The sequence below is a fragment of the Coptis chinensis genome, chromosome 2 (genome assembly GCF_015680905.1).
Source record: "Coptis chinensis isolate HL-2020 chromosome 2, ASM1568090v1, whole genome shotgun sequence".
NCBI classification, from domain to species: domain Eukaryota; kingdom Viridiplantae; phylum Streptophyta; class Magnoliopsida; order Ranunculales; family Ranunculaceae; genus Coptis; species Coptis chinensis.
In genome coordinates this window covers 3,431,923-3,449,182 of record NC_141457.1, presented here as the reverse complement: position 1 = coordinate 3,449,182, position 17,260 = coordinate 3,431,923, and the positions used below count along the sequence as shown (strand labels likewise).

The window sequence follows — 17,260 nt, the reverse complement described above, 5'->3', positions numbered from 1 at the left end:
AATCCTGGATCCAACCTGTAATTAATGTGGGTATTTTCATCTCCAGAGTAAGATCTGCGGCTCAAATTAAAGCCATGAAACAAGTAGCTGGCAAATCAAAATTGGAATTGGCTCAATTTGTAGAGTTAGAACTTAGAAGCCTTTGCACAATTTGCTCAAAGGTAATTGATTTAGTAGGTGGTGCTATGCTGATTTTTTATGTTAGCCAGAAATCTTGGTCATGTATCCCACCACACACTTACTGCATTGCCCAAATTTGCACCACATCTACACTTGTTTGCCCCTATATTGACTTTTCTCCATGCTGCAGTGATATTGATCCAAGTGGCTCTCGTCTTAAGTGATAACCATACTGGCCGAGCCCTCCAATGCACCTTTTCCTTAGATCACCTTGGCTACTACCGTAGAATCTATTTCAATCCAAATTCCCATCCATCCCAACTCCAATGCTTTTTTAATTGCATGAATGATTTCCATTGTTTTTGATTGCTATGTAGCTGGTTGTTACACCAAGACCACCAGCAGAAGCACCCATCAAGTGTCCATTATGATTTCTTAGTACAAAACCCCAACCTGAGCTTCCACGGTCACCCATAGAACATCCATCAGTATTTGCTCTAATCATGTCGGGTGGAGGTGTTGTCTTGTAACATTCTAAAATTTGCGGTGCTCTGTGCAATTTATATTGAAGCGCAAGGTGCTAAGAATTTGAAGCTCCACCACATAATTGTTCATGCTGCCCTTCTAGTAATAGTGTGCTCTAAGCCATAATATCATGTCCAATATAATATATTTAATCAATATATCAATTACTGGTTTGATTATATTTTATGTATAGTATAGATTTCATCTTCATTTATTTGTGTTTTTTTTTTATTAGCAAGTCTGTTTTAAATAAGATCAGTAACTCTTTGATGCTGGCAGGGTTCGACCCTAAACCTCTGGTATCATCATCCAAAGGTTTTACTTACTTTGCTAGTAATCATCATTTCTATAAACCCATTTTTAGGTTAGATCTAATAATTCAGTAGCATCTAATTAATTCATTATGGTACCAGAGCTTTAGGTGGGTGGTTTGCCAATGGCAGCCACCACCCAACCTTTGTCCCCCCCCCATACAAGTTTGATAGTTGCCTATAAATGAAAAATACTTCTTAGCAAATTGGAGCATGATGAAGATTTCCGATAGAGTAGGGTACTCCATATCTCCTAAGAGCAGGTTGCAACTTGATTCTAAGAAGACAATACAATGCAGGGTGCTAATTGTAGAAAGAAAGCAGGTTTTTGCTTCAATTAGTAGCAAGCTAGATAGCAGGTTTATGCTTCATTTGGATGAGACTAAGAAAGCAGGTTGATACTTCCAAGGATCAAGATAAATTGCTTTGAGCATGCTCATGCCGATTTTCAGTGGACATGAAAATCCGGCCCATTGAGCTTAAAGGAGGGTGTTGGGAGATGTGTCATACTATAGGAAGAAACAATATCATAGAATATATTTCATTGATTTGATAATATTTTCCATATAGGATAGATTTTTTCTTTATCTATTTGTGTCCATGTTAGAGTTATTCTCTTCTATATTTGTTCCATGTAATCATTTATATAAACCCATGTTTGGGTTAGATATAATAATTCAATAACATTCAATTTATTTAACAAAAATGCACGGGGAGATGCCCACATACTGGTGAAGAGCAAACAAGTTGTAGAGTTTTGGTGAAGGAGGAAGATCAAGCTTTTAATATGAAATATGACAGTAGACGTATTTCATTAGACTAACTAAAAAACTCCTATTTAATATTGAACATGCAGAAGGCAACGGAAAAAAACGAAACCTACAACATTATTCTAGCACCTTTTCTTTTTGCCAACACTCTCCATTAATCATTTTGTTTAAATTTGAGGGTGTCTAAAAGAAAATGATCAATGGAGGTGTGCATGGGAGATGAGAGGTTGATCTGATCCATCTAATTGGTGAAATGATCTCTTCTTCGATTTCTTCAAGTTCTGAAGCTTGCAAGATAATTCTTCTAGCCTTTCCTTTAACAAACTTGGAAATTTCTCTAATCCATTGCAAATCTGAAATATTCCATATGTATAAGTTCCGCTAATAATTACCACAAATAGAAGATATCAAACCAAATCAACAACACTAGTACGTGTGACATGAAAACATACTTAATTAATTTGGTTCTTTTCATCATTCTGGCGTGAAAATTAATGATTCACTTTTTGTCGTTAGGCTGATATATATTACCCCGTCTTCATTGTACTTAGCTTGAGAAAAAAGAAATTACATAAAAAATAATTTTGTGTGTTTGCGTTAAATTCAAGATTAAAAAAATTATAGCGTTTATTTAATCCTTATATATATACTGTTTTTTTTTTAATCTTGAATTTCACGCAAAAATTGTTTCATATATATATATATACCATACATTTTATACTATGGTTTATACAATTATACCATGTCCCACAATTTTGCCTACATCGTGAATTACAACCTAGTTTTTTGTGGATGTGTTCAACTAGCTGCGAAGATCACCTTTATAAAATTTCAACTCATTTGGTAATATTTAACCATATCAAAAGATGATTGTAGAAGAATTGTAAAGTAAAATAGATACGTGTTAATTGACGTAATATTTTAGTTAAATGAGACACCCTCTAAAAAGTTAGTATGATGATGCACTTTATAACCCTTAGATTCATGCGTAACCTTGAGATTAAACCTTGTGGGAGGAGAGCTGACTCTCTGGATTAAATACTCAAGCTAATTTCAATTCTCTCCTAAATTTAGTGTGTGAAGAAACTGAATTTGGAAATAAGAAATTGACTCTCATGTCCCTTTTTTATTTCGTAGAACACATTTAAAAAAGGAAGGAATTTGTGCAAAATTATAAGGAGAAATCAGGAAATTAGAGACTTTCCAAGATTTGTGGCCTTAGGCAACCGCCTAATTGGCCTAATGGATTAGTCAGCAGTGCCTCTAATCTACTTAAAAATTATGGACAACTTTGATTTTTTTTAATGGTTCAGATTGAAACTTCGATTTTGTAATCATCTTTTGGCATGACAGTGTTAAACACCATCAAATGAGATGAAATTTTGTCGAGGTTATCTTCATATGGTTTGTTGAATATATCCACAAATAAAACTAGATTCTAGTTCACTTTGTAGGTGAAGTTGTGAGGCATGGTATAAACTATGGTATGAAAACCATTGTATATTGATCCCTCCTCGTATACAACACTTTTTGTACAACAATTTATACAACACCTGTTTACAAGTTGAACTAATGGTTGATACTTTGTGCGTATGAAAATACGACTACATAGATCATATCCAAAAAAAATTAGATCATTTCGAAATCTCTACCCCCTTCAAAAGTTGATTTGAAAATATAGTTTATTTTGACGGCCAGGATTTAAAATTTTGCAACCCTTTTTTGGCATATTTAGAAATGTGTGAATGAGTCGATTTTTTGTAGGGATGTTATCCATGGTGGGAAGATGACATCCACAAAAAATCAAGTTGTAAGTAAATTTGTGGAGTGAGATTTAGGCCATTGTATGAATTGTTGTATAAAAAGTACTGTATATGAATCTCTCCCCTATATATTTGTGGGTATGATCTTATCACTATAAAGATCAAACCCACAAAATTTGAGTTCATTTCAAAATATCTACCCCTTTCAAATGTTGATTTGAAAATGTTATTTTTTTTAACGGTTAGGATTTAAACTTTACAACCTTCAATTCTTTTTGAATCTTTAGAAATTTCCAAATGAGTCCATTTTTTGCAGGGTTGTTATCCACGGTGGAAAGATGACATCCACAAAAAAACAAGTTGTAATTAATTTTGTAGAGTGAGATATAAGCTATTGTATAAACTGCTATATAAAAAGTGTTGTATATGGATCACTCCCCATATATAGTTCTAGGGACATACGTTAAAAAAAACTCGTAACAAACTCAAAATCGTTAGGACATTCATATATAAGTCTTGGATTAACCTAATTTTTTTGTAGATATGATATCCTAACTATTCTAAACATTATCACAAAAAATAAAAAATTTCTAAACTTGTCAAATACAATATCAAGAACCGCGAAAATGAATGGTTCACATTTCTTAATGATTCCTAATTTGTCGAGTACATTTGATAGGGTTAAAAGTTTCTGATTTGAATAATTTTCTATGACAATGTTTAAAGTAGTTAGGAGATCATATCTATAAAAAATTAGGCTAATATAAAACTTATACATGCACTAACAATTTTGAGTTTGTTTACTTGTGTTTTTAACATGTCCATAGAGCCCCTCATGTAATGGGGAGGAATCCGTTTACCATAGTTTATACCACACCCCTTTACAAGATTAGTTAATAACTAATATTTTTGTGGATATGATCTACTAGCCATGGATTGCTACTCCACAAAAATTTAGCTTATTTGGAAACCTCTAACGTAGTTAAATATTTTTTGACAACTTTGAAATTTTTTTTAACAGCCTAGATTCTTCGATTTTGCAATCAACTTTTGGCATTGTTAAATTCCATTAAATGAGTTGAAATTTTGTAGAAATGATCTTCATAATTTGTTGGACATATCCACAAAAACTAGGTTATAGTTCATCTTGTAGGTGAAATTGTGGGGAATGGTATAAACCATGCTATGAAAACCATACTATATTGATCCCTCCCTACCAAGAGTTCATCTTGTAGGTGAAATTGTGGGGAATGGTATAAACCATGCTATGAAAACCATACTATATTGATCCCTCCCTACCAAGGGATGATTTTTGGTAGAGAGGATCTCCATACCATGGATAACATCTCTACTAAAACTCGTCTCAATTGGATATATATTGTACTAGAATTCCTTTCTGAAATTTCAAAGACTAGAATGTAACCTGGATTTTGTGTTTTTATGTAGTTTCATATCACTAATTAAGAATAACTAATATAACTTCAAAAGAAATGTGAAATTTTTGGATTATAGAAAAACACATGAGCAAGAGGTTGACGGAAGATGCCCCATGGTTATATGCTGGAACTTAATAGTTGCTATTAAGGGAGTAATGTCTTGCTTAATTTGTGTGTTTATAGATATTTTGCATGTTTATATGGAATGCAACATAGGCACAGAGCTAGTAATAATTTCTTAACTCGATCGATCAATGAAAACTATGTTCATATATATATATATATATATATATATATATATATAAAAACATTTTCATGATAAAATACATTTTCATAAATAAATGTGTTTGTTTCGTAATTTTTCGAAAAAGATATTATTGGCAAAAAAGTAATTCTTGTCCTAAAAAATAAGTTTTATAATAAACAAGTTTTAATTGTTTATTGATAATTTTTTTGTTTTTTTTTGATAAATTTATTAGAAACAGGTGCCGATTAGCAAAGTCGATAAAATCTTTGGGTGATGATATTATAGGTCTGGGGCTTGATCTCCGCCAGCATTAAAGAGTTACTGATCTCATTTAAAACATTTGCCCATCAAAAAATAAATAAATAAATTGATTTTAGAATAATTTTTTTTTTTTTTTTTTTTTTTTTTAATAATTGAGATCCAAACACCCCCCTTAAAGTTTTTGGGAAAATCAGACAAGCGTGGTAATGGATTGGCAAAATTTACTTTAATTAACAAACCATCTGAAAATACAAAACATGCTTGCATAGTCACCTTGCTTTCGTAGTGAAGCAACATTTTACTTCCGTCATGGCAATGAGTAGCGCGAATAAGTTGAAGCTGATGAGCTTCCAGTTCATCCAATGCAGCAGATAACGACAAAGTTTTTAAAGTACCCTGTGCATAAGATAGAGAGATGGTAACTCGATCACCTCGAACTCGAATTGAGACCGAGGAAGATAGTTCAGCCATGATTCTAATATCAGAGTCACCTGAGTCAAGACTAGTTTCTTTAAATACTACCGGATCAGTAGTCATAACTGATCTAACGGAGTCTCTTTGTTCTTGGAGTGACTGTAGTCTTGCTGAAGCTAATGGAAGGTATTTGATGAGTTCGCTGAGGACAGAAGATTGTTCTTTCTTAACTAAGTTGGAATGTGGAAGTAAAGAGTGAAGTGATAACACGAGCTCTCGCATTTCTTTTCTTCTCTCTCTTTCACCTAACTTGTGTCTTTCTTTCGCATCAATTCTAACACTCGTACTAGGTTTTGCTCTTGGTGTTGCTGCTGCTGATTCTTTCATTTGTTCACTTGATTTTGCTCTCTCTCCCTCACTGCGCATGCGTTTCTTTATATACTCATCACTTGTTGTACTTTGTATAGACTAATTGATAAAAAAAAAAATAAGTAACTTAATTTGTAATCTAGAGATTGCTAGAGTTATCTAGGCTGGTCAAGTGTGTGCTAGTGTCCTCTAGCAGGAACTAACTATGTAGGTGATGGTAGCTAGCATCCTAAAGTACAAAGGAGGTTGGTGAGTCGGTTGTATTTGCTCCATTCGCCAAGTGCTGTGAAACAAGGACTAACTATGGAGGTGATGGTAGAGCATCCTAAGTACAATGGAGGTTAGTAAAGTACAAAGGAGGTTACTGAGTCTGTTGTATTTACTCCATGCATGCGTTTCTTTATATACTCACTTTTGTATAGAGTAATGTAAATGAGAAAAAACAAAAATAAGTAATTTGTAATCTAGCTCCAGCTCGTATTCAAATACAAATGAGGTTAGTGAGTTTGTTGTACAGGAGTCAAATACTTAAATAGTCAAGTCTATTAGAAGGCTACAAGGAGATGAGCATTCAATCCTGTTTCAAGAGTTAAAGGCAATAGAGAGTGGGCGTAGTCTATGCATAATTGTCAAACAGAGTTTTGCATATACAATAATTCTCTCGTATATAATTCTCCAAGTTAGGAGGCAATGTATAGATACACTTACATCCTCAAAGAAAGGAAACAACCTATCTAAGGTAGACTAAATATTCCTATACTTAAAATACAATCTACCATATTACAGAATCAATCTAATATATTATACCTCAAATACTGCTCATGCCGACACTCCCCCTCAAATTGGAGAAAGATATCCATCATGCTCAACTTGTCGATTATACCATGAAACACCCTTCCCGAAACTGCTTTTGTGAGCATATATATCGGCTAATTGACTTTCAGAATGGACAAATTAAATGAAAACTGTATGATCTCGTGATCGAGTTTCTCCTTGATAAAATGACGATCAACTTCAACATGTTTAGTGCGATTGTGTTGTACATGATTCTGTGCAATCTCAATGGCTGCCTTATTAATTCAATGAAGAGTCATAGGTTGTTTATTTATATTCAATTCCCAAGTCTTCTAATACACCTTTGATCACAACAACTCGTATATATCATGAGCCATACCACGGAATTCAGCTTCTGCATTTGATCTGGCCACGACTTTTTGCTTCTTACTCCTCCAGATTACAAGATTACCCTCAACAAAAGTAAAATACCCAGATGTGGATCTTCTATCTGTTTGATCCCCTGCCCAATCAGAGTCAGTGTATCCTTCAATGTTGGAAACAAACATCATTTTTTTGAGAATAGGAGTCATTTTCCTAGAGCATTCTTCAGGTATCTTAAGATCCAATATACTGCATTCATATGTTCCTCACTTGGTGCATGCATGAACTGAGTTACCATGCTCACGGCACAAGCTATATACGGCCTCATGTGTGACAAATAGATTAATCTTCCAACTAACCTCTGATAACGACCTTTGTCTGTTGGAGCTTGATATGGAAAAAATCCAAGCTTGTGATTCATTTCTATAGGTGTTTCTAATGGTTTGCAAGCAAGCATTCCAGCTTTAGTCAAAAGATCTAGCACATATTTCTGTTGTGAAAGAAAAATTCTACGTTTCGATCTAGCTAGCAACCTCAATTCCCAAAAAATATATGAGTTGTCCGAGATCCTTTATTTCAAATTTAGTAGCCAAATACTCTTGTAATGCTGTCATTTTGCATGGGTCATCTCCTGTTAGAACCATATCATCAACATAAATAATCAAAGTTGTTACCTTCCCTTGTTTGTGTTTTATAAACAAAGTATGGGTTGAATTGCTTTGTTTATAGCTGAATGCCTTCATTGTAGAAGAGAACCTCCCAAACCAAACTCTTGGTGACTGTTTCAGCCTGTACAATGACTTCTTCAATTTACAAACTTTAGCTCTACATGAGGAACTATGTTTAACTCCAGGTGGATGGCAAATTCATGTAGACCTCCTCTTCCTCTAAATCTCCATTGAGAAACGCATTTTTGACATCAAATTGGTGCATAGGCCAATCCCGATTAGCTGCTATGGATATAAGAATGCGAATTGTGTTGATCTTGGCCACTGCTGCAAAAGTCTCTTGATAATCCAAACCGAACCTTTGTGTATACCCTTTTGCAACTAACCTTGCTTTATACCTATCAATACTACCATCTACTTTAAGTTTCACCGTGAACACCCATCTACATCCAATTGTTTTCTTTCCTTTGGGCAAAGGAGCAAGTTCCCAAGTTGCATTCTTCTGTAGCGCCTCCATTTCCTCATTCATTGCCTTTGTCCATTTTGGATCAACTAATGCATCCTGCACACTACTAGGAATAGATATAGTGGATAATTGATTAACAGTAAATGCATACGATTGAGACAATCTATGGGAAGAAGTATGGTTGCTAATTGGGTACTTGGTCATGGCTTTCGGATCAGGTTCATATTGTTTCTTTGGAACTCCATTATTTGATCTTTGTGAATACTTGGGAGCAATACATTTTGTAGAATTATGTATTTCATTAGATTCATCAATAATGGGTTTTGAAGTTACCTGAGGAAGGACATTCTGGGTTGATTCTTTAGTTGGCGGTGTAGACATAGGCAACTCTGAAGGCATTGATGATGACTCTGCCATATCGGGTGCACCTACATTTATTTTTGGTGTTGGTTGCACTAACACATCACTCTCAATTCCAGGAATACTCTCATAGCCTTGCTGACCACCATTTCCAAGCCATTCATTCAATTCTATAAATTCATCTCCTCCTCCATCTCCTTGTGAACCATTCTCTTCAGTATAGTTCTCCCCCTGAAGAGAAGGTCCAGAAACTCCCCACGAGTAATAAGGTTCTGTTTCACGAAACGAGGCATCCAAAGTTACATGTAGTTTTCGGGTTTGAGGATCATATCACCTATCTCCTTTTTGAAACTCAGAATAGCCAACAAACACACATCGTTTTGCACATGGATAAAGTTTATTTCGTAGGCTTTTTGGAATGTGAGCATATACAATACAACCAAAGATTCGTGGTTCAAGATTTGGAAAGTGAATCAAAAGTAAGGAGTGCATTTATTTGGGGCGGGGTCCGAAGTTGATAACTCTAGAGGGTGTTTGATTAATGAGATAAGCAGCGGATTTCATAGCCTCTCCCCAATAAAACCGAGGCATATTCATGACAAAAAGAGATGCACGAACCACTTCCAGCAATTGTCTATTTTTCCTCTCCGCCAATCCATTTTGCTGCGGAGTATAGGTGCAAGAGGTCTGATGACGTATTCCAAGATGACTTAGAAATGTGCCAAAAGATGTATCTACATATTCAGTACCATTGTCGGACATGTAGAACATGAATCTGTTTTTGTTACTAGGTACTAACCATATTATGAAATTCCTAAAAAGCTGTGTATACCATACATCACCCTTTCTGTTAAGAAAAGACACTGCACCCAAGTCATTCTAGTGCATTTATCAATAAATGTAACAAAATAACAGGCTTTAGAAATAGAAGGGATCTTTGTAGCCCAAACATCAAAGTGAATAACCGCAAAAGGTACTGAACTTTTATTAAAACTTGGTAAATATGGAATACAATGGCTCTTAGCCAATTCACAAGTGTCACACTTAATCATTCAAAACTGAAAAAAGGTGTGGTTTTAACTTCCTCAGATAACCAAAAGAAAGGCGTCCTAGTCTCCGGTGCCACAGCCATATGGTTGTTCGAGCTGTCTCTTTGCTACTAGTTTTAATTTGATTTGCCTAACTGAATTTCGGCCCCTTATTTTCTGTCAACTCCAAGTAGTAGAGTTTGCCTCGTCTAACACCATAACCAAGAATCTTCTGAGTTAGAATGTCTTGAAAAACACAAAAAGAGGGCCAAAATGTTACAGTACAAGCAAGGGTGGAGGTAATTTGGCCAACAGATAACAGATTATATTCAAGGGATGGAACAACAAGAACTGTATCTAAAGTGAGAGTAGCTAGTGGATAAGATGATAGAACGACCCTCTCCAGTAATGGGAGAGGTACTACCATTGGCTGTGGAAATAACAGATTGAGGAGAAGGGAAACAAAGTTGTAATTGATTGGAATCCCTAGTCATATGATCGGATGCACCTGTATCAATAATCCAAATATTATTCTTAGAAGTTGTAGAGAATACAAAAGCCTTGCTAACAACACCTGGGTGAGCAACATTTGCAGTGGGTGGTGATTGTTCGCCATCGGTAGGTGCCACCATAGCTTGTCCTGCAATCTTCTTTCAAGGTTTCTTCATGAATTCCCACCACTCAGGATAGCCAATTAGTTCATAGCATCGCTGTTTAGAATGACCTGTTTCACCACAATGAGAACATACCAGGTTGCTAGATTTACCAGGTGTTTGATTGTTACGATTCTTTGAAGAGCCCCATGATGGTCTTTGTCGAAAGTATGATTAGCCAACATAGCCGAGCTTTTAGAGATTGGACGAGAACCTCCCATTGTTTGTTTCTGTTGGTGTTCTCTCCTGATATATGCATATGTACTCTCTAAATCGAGTTTTTGGTCTTGTTGTAAGATTTCTCCACGAACCTGACCAAATTCAGAGTCAAGTCCACTGAGAAAAATATGAACTTGAAGCCTAGCCATAGCAGAATGCAACTGGACCACCCCTTCAACAGTTTCTTCTTGAGAGATAGTCCTGTGATCAATTTCCTGGAAAACAGTAACAAGTTCATTATAGTCGTAGGTTGACAATGGGTCCATCACTTTGCATGGTATTAAAGGACCTCTGATTCAATTCAAAAATACATGTTTCATCCGATCCATCATAGAAGATTTTTGATACCGCCTCCCATATTTCTTTGGCTGTGGGAAGACAAATAAATCGTTGCATCAACGACAGACTCATTGAGTCAATAAGTCAACTTTTGACTTTGTGATTTTCAGTAATCCATGTTCCAAGATTTGGATCTCCAAGTATTGGTCTTTTTGTTTCTCCGGTGAGGTATCCAACTTTGTTGCGAGCGCCAATACGCATCTCCATAAGTTGGGACCATAATGAGTAATTGGTTTCATAGTGTAATACCAGCACGAAACGTAGAGTTGTCTTGATGGACAATGATCTGTGGTGCTGGTGTTGGGACTAGTTTGGTTGATCACTTGTAGTGATGGCCATCGGACTCACTACATATCATTGAAAAAAAAAAAAAAAAAAACACCAACTCCCTCAGTATCAAACTGCTCCTGATACTATGTCAAACAGAGTTTTGCATATACAATAATTCTCTGGTATATACTTCTCCAAGTTAGGAGGCAATATACCTGAAAGGAAACAGCCTATCTAAGGTAAACTAAATATTCCTATACTTAAAATACAATCTACCAAATTACAAAATCAATCTAATATATTACACTTCACATACAATGCATGCCGACTAATTCACGGACTTTAAAGAGTCTAGCATCCGACTCATTAAGAGCATTTCAATTTCTAAGAGAGATAGAGTTCTCCATGGCAATACTGAAATCTGGTGGCCATAATCAGAATATTGATTCTTTGTTTTAATGTGGTTTATCTCCTAGAAAATAGTTCACAATTTCGGTTAAAAACTGTGATCTTCTTCTCCTTATATCTCCACATTCTCAAAATCATGCTCTCTTTCCTTTTTATTATTTTTTGTTTTCATAAAAAGTATTTCTAGGTTTCCCTGTTTAAAACCTGAATGAAACATGCCTAAAACATTCTAAACATCATCCAAATTACAACACAAGGAAAGGATATCTATTAAAAACAATTGCATGTCTTGAGTTGTTCACAAACAAGTGAAAGTACATAGCCAATGAATTGTGACCAATTTTACACATACTGGAGAAAAACACACATGACAAAATGAGGCAATCTATGCACTACAGAGCCCAAATTAACAATATCATCCGAGCGTAGCCCTGCTCCTTATCCTCACCCTGCCAAAATAAATCCCCCTTAGCTACCTCGGACATTTCTGCATGGGCCATAAGAAATTACATGAATACTAGACGGCTTCTGAATTCGATTAAGAGTTAAGACCATTCTCCATCCAGCAATAACTAAGGAAAACAGAAAGAAAGTAATGAATCGAATAGCTGTTTCAGATCAATAACTAAGGAAAACAGAAAGAAAGTAATGAATCGAACAGCAATAACAAATGTGATCCATTGAAATATCTACAATTACAAAAACAAAGTAAATTTGATAATGACTCAAACTTCGAGACACCTTCACATTATTTAGCACATCTGGTTTTACAATGGTCGACAGTACTCATAATACAATTTCATTCAACTGAAAATGCTTGTATCTTTCAACATGCTAAAATGCTTAAAAGACGATATTCATGTCGAATACTGGAATTAAAGTACATGATGCATTGGAGTGGCCGGCCAACACAACGAACATGATGAGACGGTTTTGCTCATCCATAAACTTCACTCTCACCTGAGTAGCCTGACCCCTTGATCATGTTCGACCCATCACCTTCACAACTGATGCTAACTTCACTCCAGAATCCATGATTAAATGCTGCAATAAAGATAAAGATAAGAAGACTACTCCAACTTAACTAACAAAATCACCAGGAAGCAACCAAATACTAAATATAATAAGCCACAGACAGCAGCAAATTTAGGATGCTATGAATACAGGCCTTCTCTTAAACGGACATGTTTTTGAGAAGTTTATATAATGTCTTGGAAAGCTTATACAGTGTCGTCCAAAACTTTTTAATTTATGGCTTATTAACTTGTTTAACGGACGACACTATATATATAAGCTTCCGAAGTACATGTTCGTCACCGGACATGTCCGTTTAAGCGAATTCCTGCTATGAATATAATAGCATACAATCAATCAATTTTTTCCAGTAAATTCTTAACCAAATCTTGCAAATCCACTATTTAAAAAGAAGGCTTATTGTGTCATTTAAAAAGTGACACAACAAATATTGTGTGAGTTTACAAGGGAGTGAGTTAAGACATACAAAACGATAGGTACCGTGTTGGTTCTCGAGATTAAGCATGAAACTCGGTCTTGAGTCCCACAACATTTGTGTCCCTTCAGCCACACAATTGGTACTAGTTGATTCACATTTAACCAAAAGTGACACATTTAATGTTCTTATTGTGTCACTTTACAATAGCACAGATGACTTAATTAACTGTCCATTTTTATCCTTTTTTTTCTTCAAAATAAATTGAGCATATTTGTGACAGCAAATGAACCCGTACTACAAATCCAAGCAAGTAAAAATAACCATTGACCTGTATAAAGAACACTAATAGCAGCTAACAAAAAATCTTTTCATTAAACAATAACTTCAATATAAACGAACTTACATTTCCATTATCGTGGAACTAGTTCCATTTTTAAAAAATCGACAAATATACAACTTCAACTATTCAAACACACAACAAACATATGAACCACCGAAGCCCACCAACTTATTAGAAGGCTTGACACCTAGCTTCTTCATTCATCATAACCTTGTTCAATCTTGTCACTATAAGCTCGAGATCAAAAACCAAAGTTCCACCCAGTGTAGTCAAGGCGTCAAGGCCTTGCTTTAAAGGCTTTTAAAAAGCCAAAGGCGCACTTTTAGTGCCTCGCCTTGACTAAGGCGCGAGAGGTCATATAAGGCGTGCGCTTTTTGTGCTTTTTTTGCTTTTGTCGAAGTAAAAAAGCGCCTTATCAACTTTTACAGTTTTTTCGTTTTTTTTTACAATTTTTGCTATACGTGACACATTTACACTCGATCCAATTGTTGTATGATATAAGAAATTGTACAAATTTAGTAAGTTTCATTATGGAGTACACTTTAAACTTAATTTTAACTAGTTTTTGTTAAGTTGTATGGATTAAGAAAAAACACAAAGATAGATTAAATTTTAAATGAAGTTTTACGGGATTCTAAAAGTGAATCACGTGTTCTATTTTATAAAGAACTCATTTGGCTCAATTCGATCGGTTCATTATTTTAGTTTATTGAAGTTGAGCTAGATTGTATTGAGAGATACGAGTTTTATTTTGCTCTTTACTTATTGCTTAAGATTTTTCTTTTAAATAACTACAATGGTTTTATGTTTACAATCACATAAAATTAATTTTAAAGTTTGGCTAAGCAAATTAGTGATAATTCATGTCATATTTAATATTTATTTTATTTTTTATTTGATATATCTATTTTTTTATTATTACGCGCCTCACTTCAATCAGGCGCGCGCCACGCCTCGCGCCTTGCCTAAGGCACAAAAGGGTGTTGCGCCTTAGGTGCGCTTTAACGCCTTTACTACACTGGTTCCACCATAATCCAAAAGTCACTCCACACCTAAGGATTCAAGAGCTGCCATGAAATGTTTGCAACTACATAAAAACAATAGCATCAATAAAGTAGTTAGTTACATGGACTTTGCCGCATCAGCAAGAGCAAATACTTAATTGGTAACAGTAAAACTAAGAAACCAGTAAAGATTAGAAGACTCCTCAAGATTAGACATTAATTCTTAGCAAACAGAGTTTACGACAAACCAAAATCATGCTGGCTATGGTCCTACTCTATTTACTCGTTATATACAAACTTTGTCTTGCTACAACTGTACTGTAGTCATATCATTGGAATGCATTTCCTACAAACATATATACTAAGAACCAAGAATGAAATCGAAATTTCAATTCGTTTCAAGTCCTGAATCAGAAAATCACCTTCAAGGTAGAACATTGGAAGGTTCAAACAGCACCACCATTCAATAACATGACACTATGATGCATCATCAGACTCTAAAATTATTACATTCAAGAGAAACCATAATTGAACACTTAAAATTTCCAAATCTAGCATTAGCTTAAAAAAATTAGCACAATGGCATAACACGTACATATATAAGCAAGCTTTACATAAATTATGTTGGAATTTCACTTAATACCATACAAAGTTAATACAAGTGTCCAAAGATTGGCCAATCACAATTACTTTGAATATTGTTCACAAAGTTAATTAACAAAAAACACTAATACCACATGCTAAGACACAACTCTTTCAACTTTGAGTCCAAAGATATACTTTCTATAGTCTAATCCTAAACAATTATGAGATTGGCCAACAATGACGACAGATGGACTTCGACATGTAAAAATAAATTTAAGAGGCCATTTCAAGTCAAAACATCGAGACTTTGCAAATAATCTACAACTATCATGTGATCTTGACTAAAGCATTGGGGGTTCAGTATAATGTCTCATAACTATACATTAGATAGCTTAGGCACGCACAACTACAATCACATGAAGCTTTATACATTTGATTCAGGAAGCTTTAATCAGGAGGAATCCTACATAATATGGCTAGACAGCACAAACACATTAAAGCAGCTAGTGCATTAACTCACAAATGTGAACAAGTATACCGAGGTGCAAATCACAAAAAAAGACAACACGTTAATACTTAATATGCACCTTCTAGCCCATCCTAGCACACGCCTCCCTAGAATATATTTTGGGTTTTCAAAGTTAGCATGTCAGAGTGAAGTCAAATTCTTTTTAGTGTCAAATAATCAGACTGAAAGTCTGTATAGATGCCACTCAGGGATCCTGGTACAAACCCCATCTTAAAAAAATTGCTCAATGTCTGACACCTCCATACAGATGGGGAATAACGAAATGAGAGTTAGCAATTTAGAATCTGCGCATAATATTATAGCCTGTATAATCTAATAATACATTGTAAATCCCCTCACTATAACTATAAGGGTGATAAACTTATGGAAGCATGCATCTTGGATTGTTAAAACCATAGAAACTCTTACTCGACATACATAAATGTAATTTGTATAACGATGTAATTCCTAGCCGAACATTTATTGTACAAAGAAGGAAAACCTATACTTTCTTTTTACAAGTGAATATGCATTCATAATCCATGACGCGTTACTACATTTATACTTCAATTCAATTATTATTTTCTAGTTCCAAATATTGCACCACAGTTAAACTCCAATTCTTGTCACTACTGTCATGCTATTAGAATAACTAACAAGCTAGTTAATAAGCCTCACACCACAAAACAAAGAAAAAATTAACAGCGAAATAATTATACCTTCATAAGGAAACTGAGCTGGCCCCAAAATCATGACATTAAAATACCGCATATTAAATTTCAAAAAAGATCACTTTTTTTATTAAATACCAACTCTAATATTTTCACTACTTCAATACCCATATAAAAAAAAAACGACTACAGTAGAAGACATTGAAAGATGGATCGAGAAAATAATTAAAGAAAACAAACCTTGATGATTCTTCATGGCAGATTGTTGTTTACTAATAAGTTACCAGATTTTGTGGGCTTTTCTTCATTTCATCTTGGTTCAAATGTGCCTTTGACTTTGACTTGGGTTTCTTCTCATTCTCCTGGGCGTTTTTTAAGTGCGACGGCCTTCATGACCCCAAGAACTAGGGCTGGAAATGTTACCGGATGCCACCCGAATCCGACCATATCCGAATCCATTTAACGAATATGGTTTCTATGTTAGTGAGTTGTGATCCGACCCTAATATCCGAAAACCCGAATTATTTTAACAAGATTTATATTTTGATGTCTAAAAATTAATTTATATCTTACATTTATATATGAAAATCATTAAAATAGTGTATTTTTTTGTGTTTTTTAATGGATATGGATATTCGAAATCCGACCCGAATTCGGATGGATCCAAATATGGTAAAGAGTTTGAGTGAAAATCCGACCCGAGCCCGCTCCATTTCCAGCCCTACCAAGAACATATTTCCATATTTCCATGCTAAAATATTGATTTTGTCGAAACTTTACAATTTAAATACCGAAACCTGCAAAATCTTGAAAACTATTTTTATTCCACACTATTGATAACTAGATAACTGCAAGTAGTGGGGGCGTGAGCAGAGGTGGAAAAGAGAGGGAGAGATGGGTTTGTGCTGGGGAGA

The 17,260-nt window shown here is 34.9% G+C and overlaps 1 protein-coding gene and 1 long non-coding RNA gene across 4 annotated transcripts; both read right to left on the bottom strand.

Moving 5' to 3' along the window:
• Positions 1-1,765: 1,765 nt before the first annotated feature.
• LOC147514398 (uncharacterized) lies at positions 1,766-6,364 on the bottom strand. The gene is made up of 2 exons (XM_086582834.1): positions 5,707-6,364; positions 1,766-2,079 (listed from the first exon to the last, which is right to left on the bottom strand). Exons 1-2 carry the CDS (start codon positions 6,271-6,273, stop codon positions 1,924-1,926), a joined length of 723 nt encoding a protein of 240 aa, XP_086438960.1. The 5' UTR covers positions 6,274-6,364; the 3' UTR covers positions 1,766-1,923.
• Positions 6,365-12,051: 5,687 nt separating this feature from the next.
• On the bottom strand, positions 12,052-16,866 carry LOC147514397 (uncharacterized). Of its 3 annotated transcripts, none has more exons than XR_015207820.1 (4): positions 16,587-16,866; positions 14,510-14,665; positions 12,746-12,829; positions 12,052-12,357 (listed from the first exon to the last, which is right to left on the bottom strand). It is a non-coding gene; the product is annotated as an uncharacterized LOC147514397 (long non-coding RNA). The 3 variants fall into 3 exon arrangements; XR_015207819.1 differs by having other exon boundaries at positions 12,052-12,272; XR_015207818.1 differs by lacking the exon at positions 12,052-12,357 and having other exon boundaries at positions 12,448-12,829; positions 16,587-16,861.
• Positions 16,867-17,260: the final 394 nt, after the last annotated feature.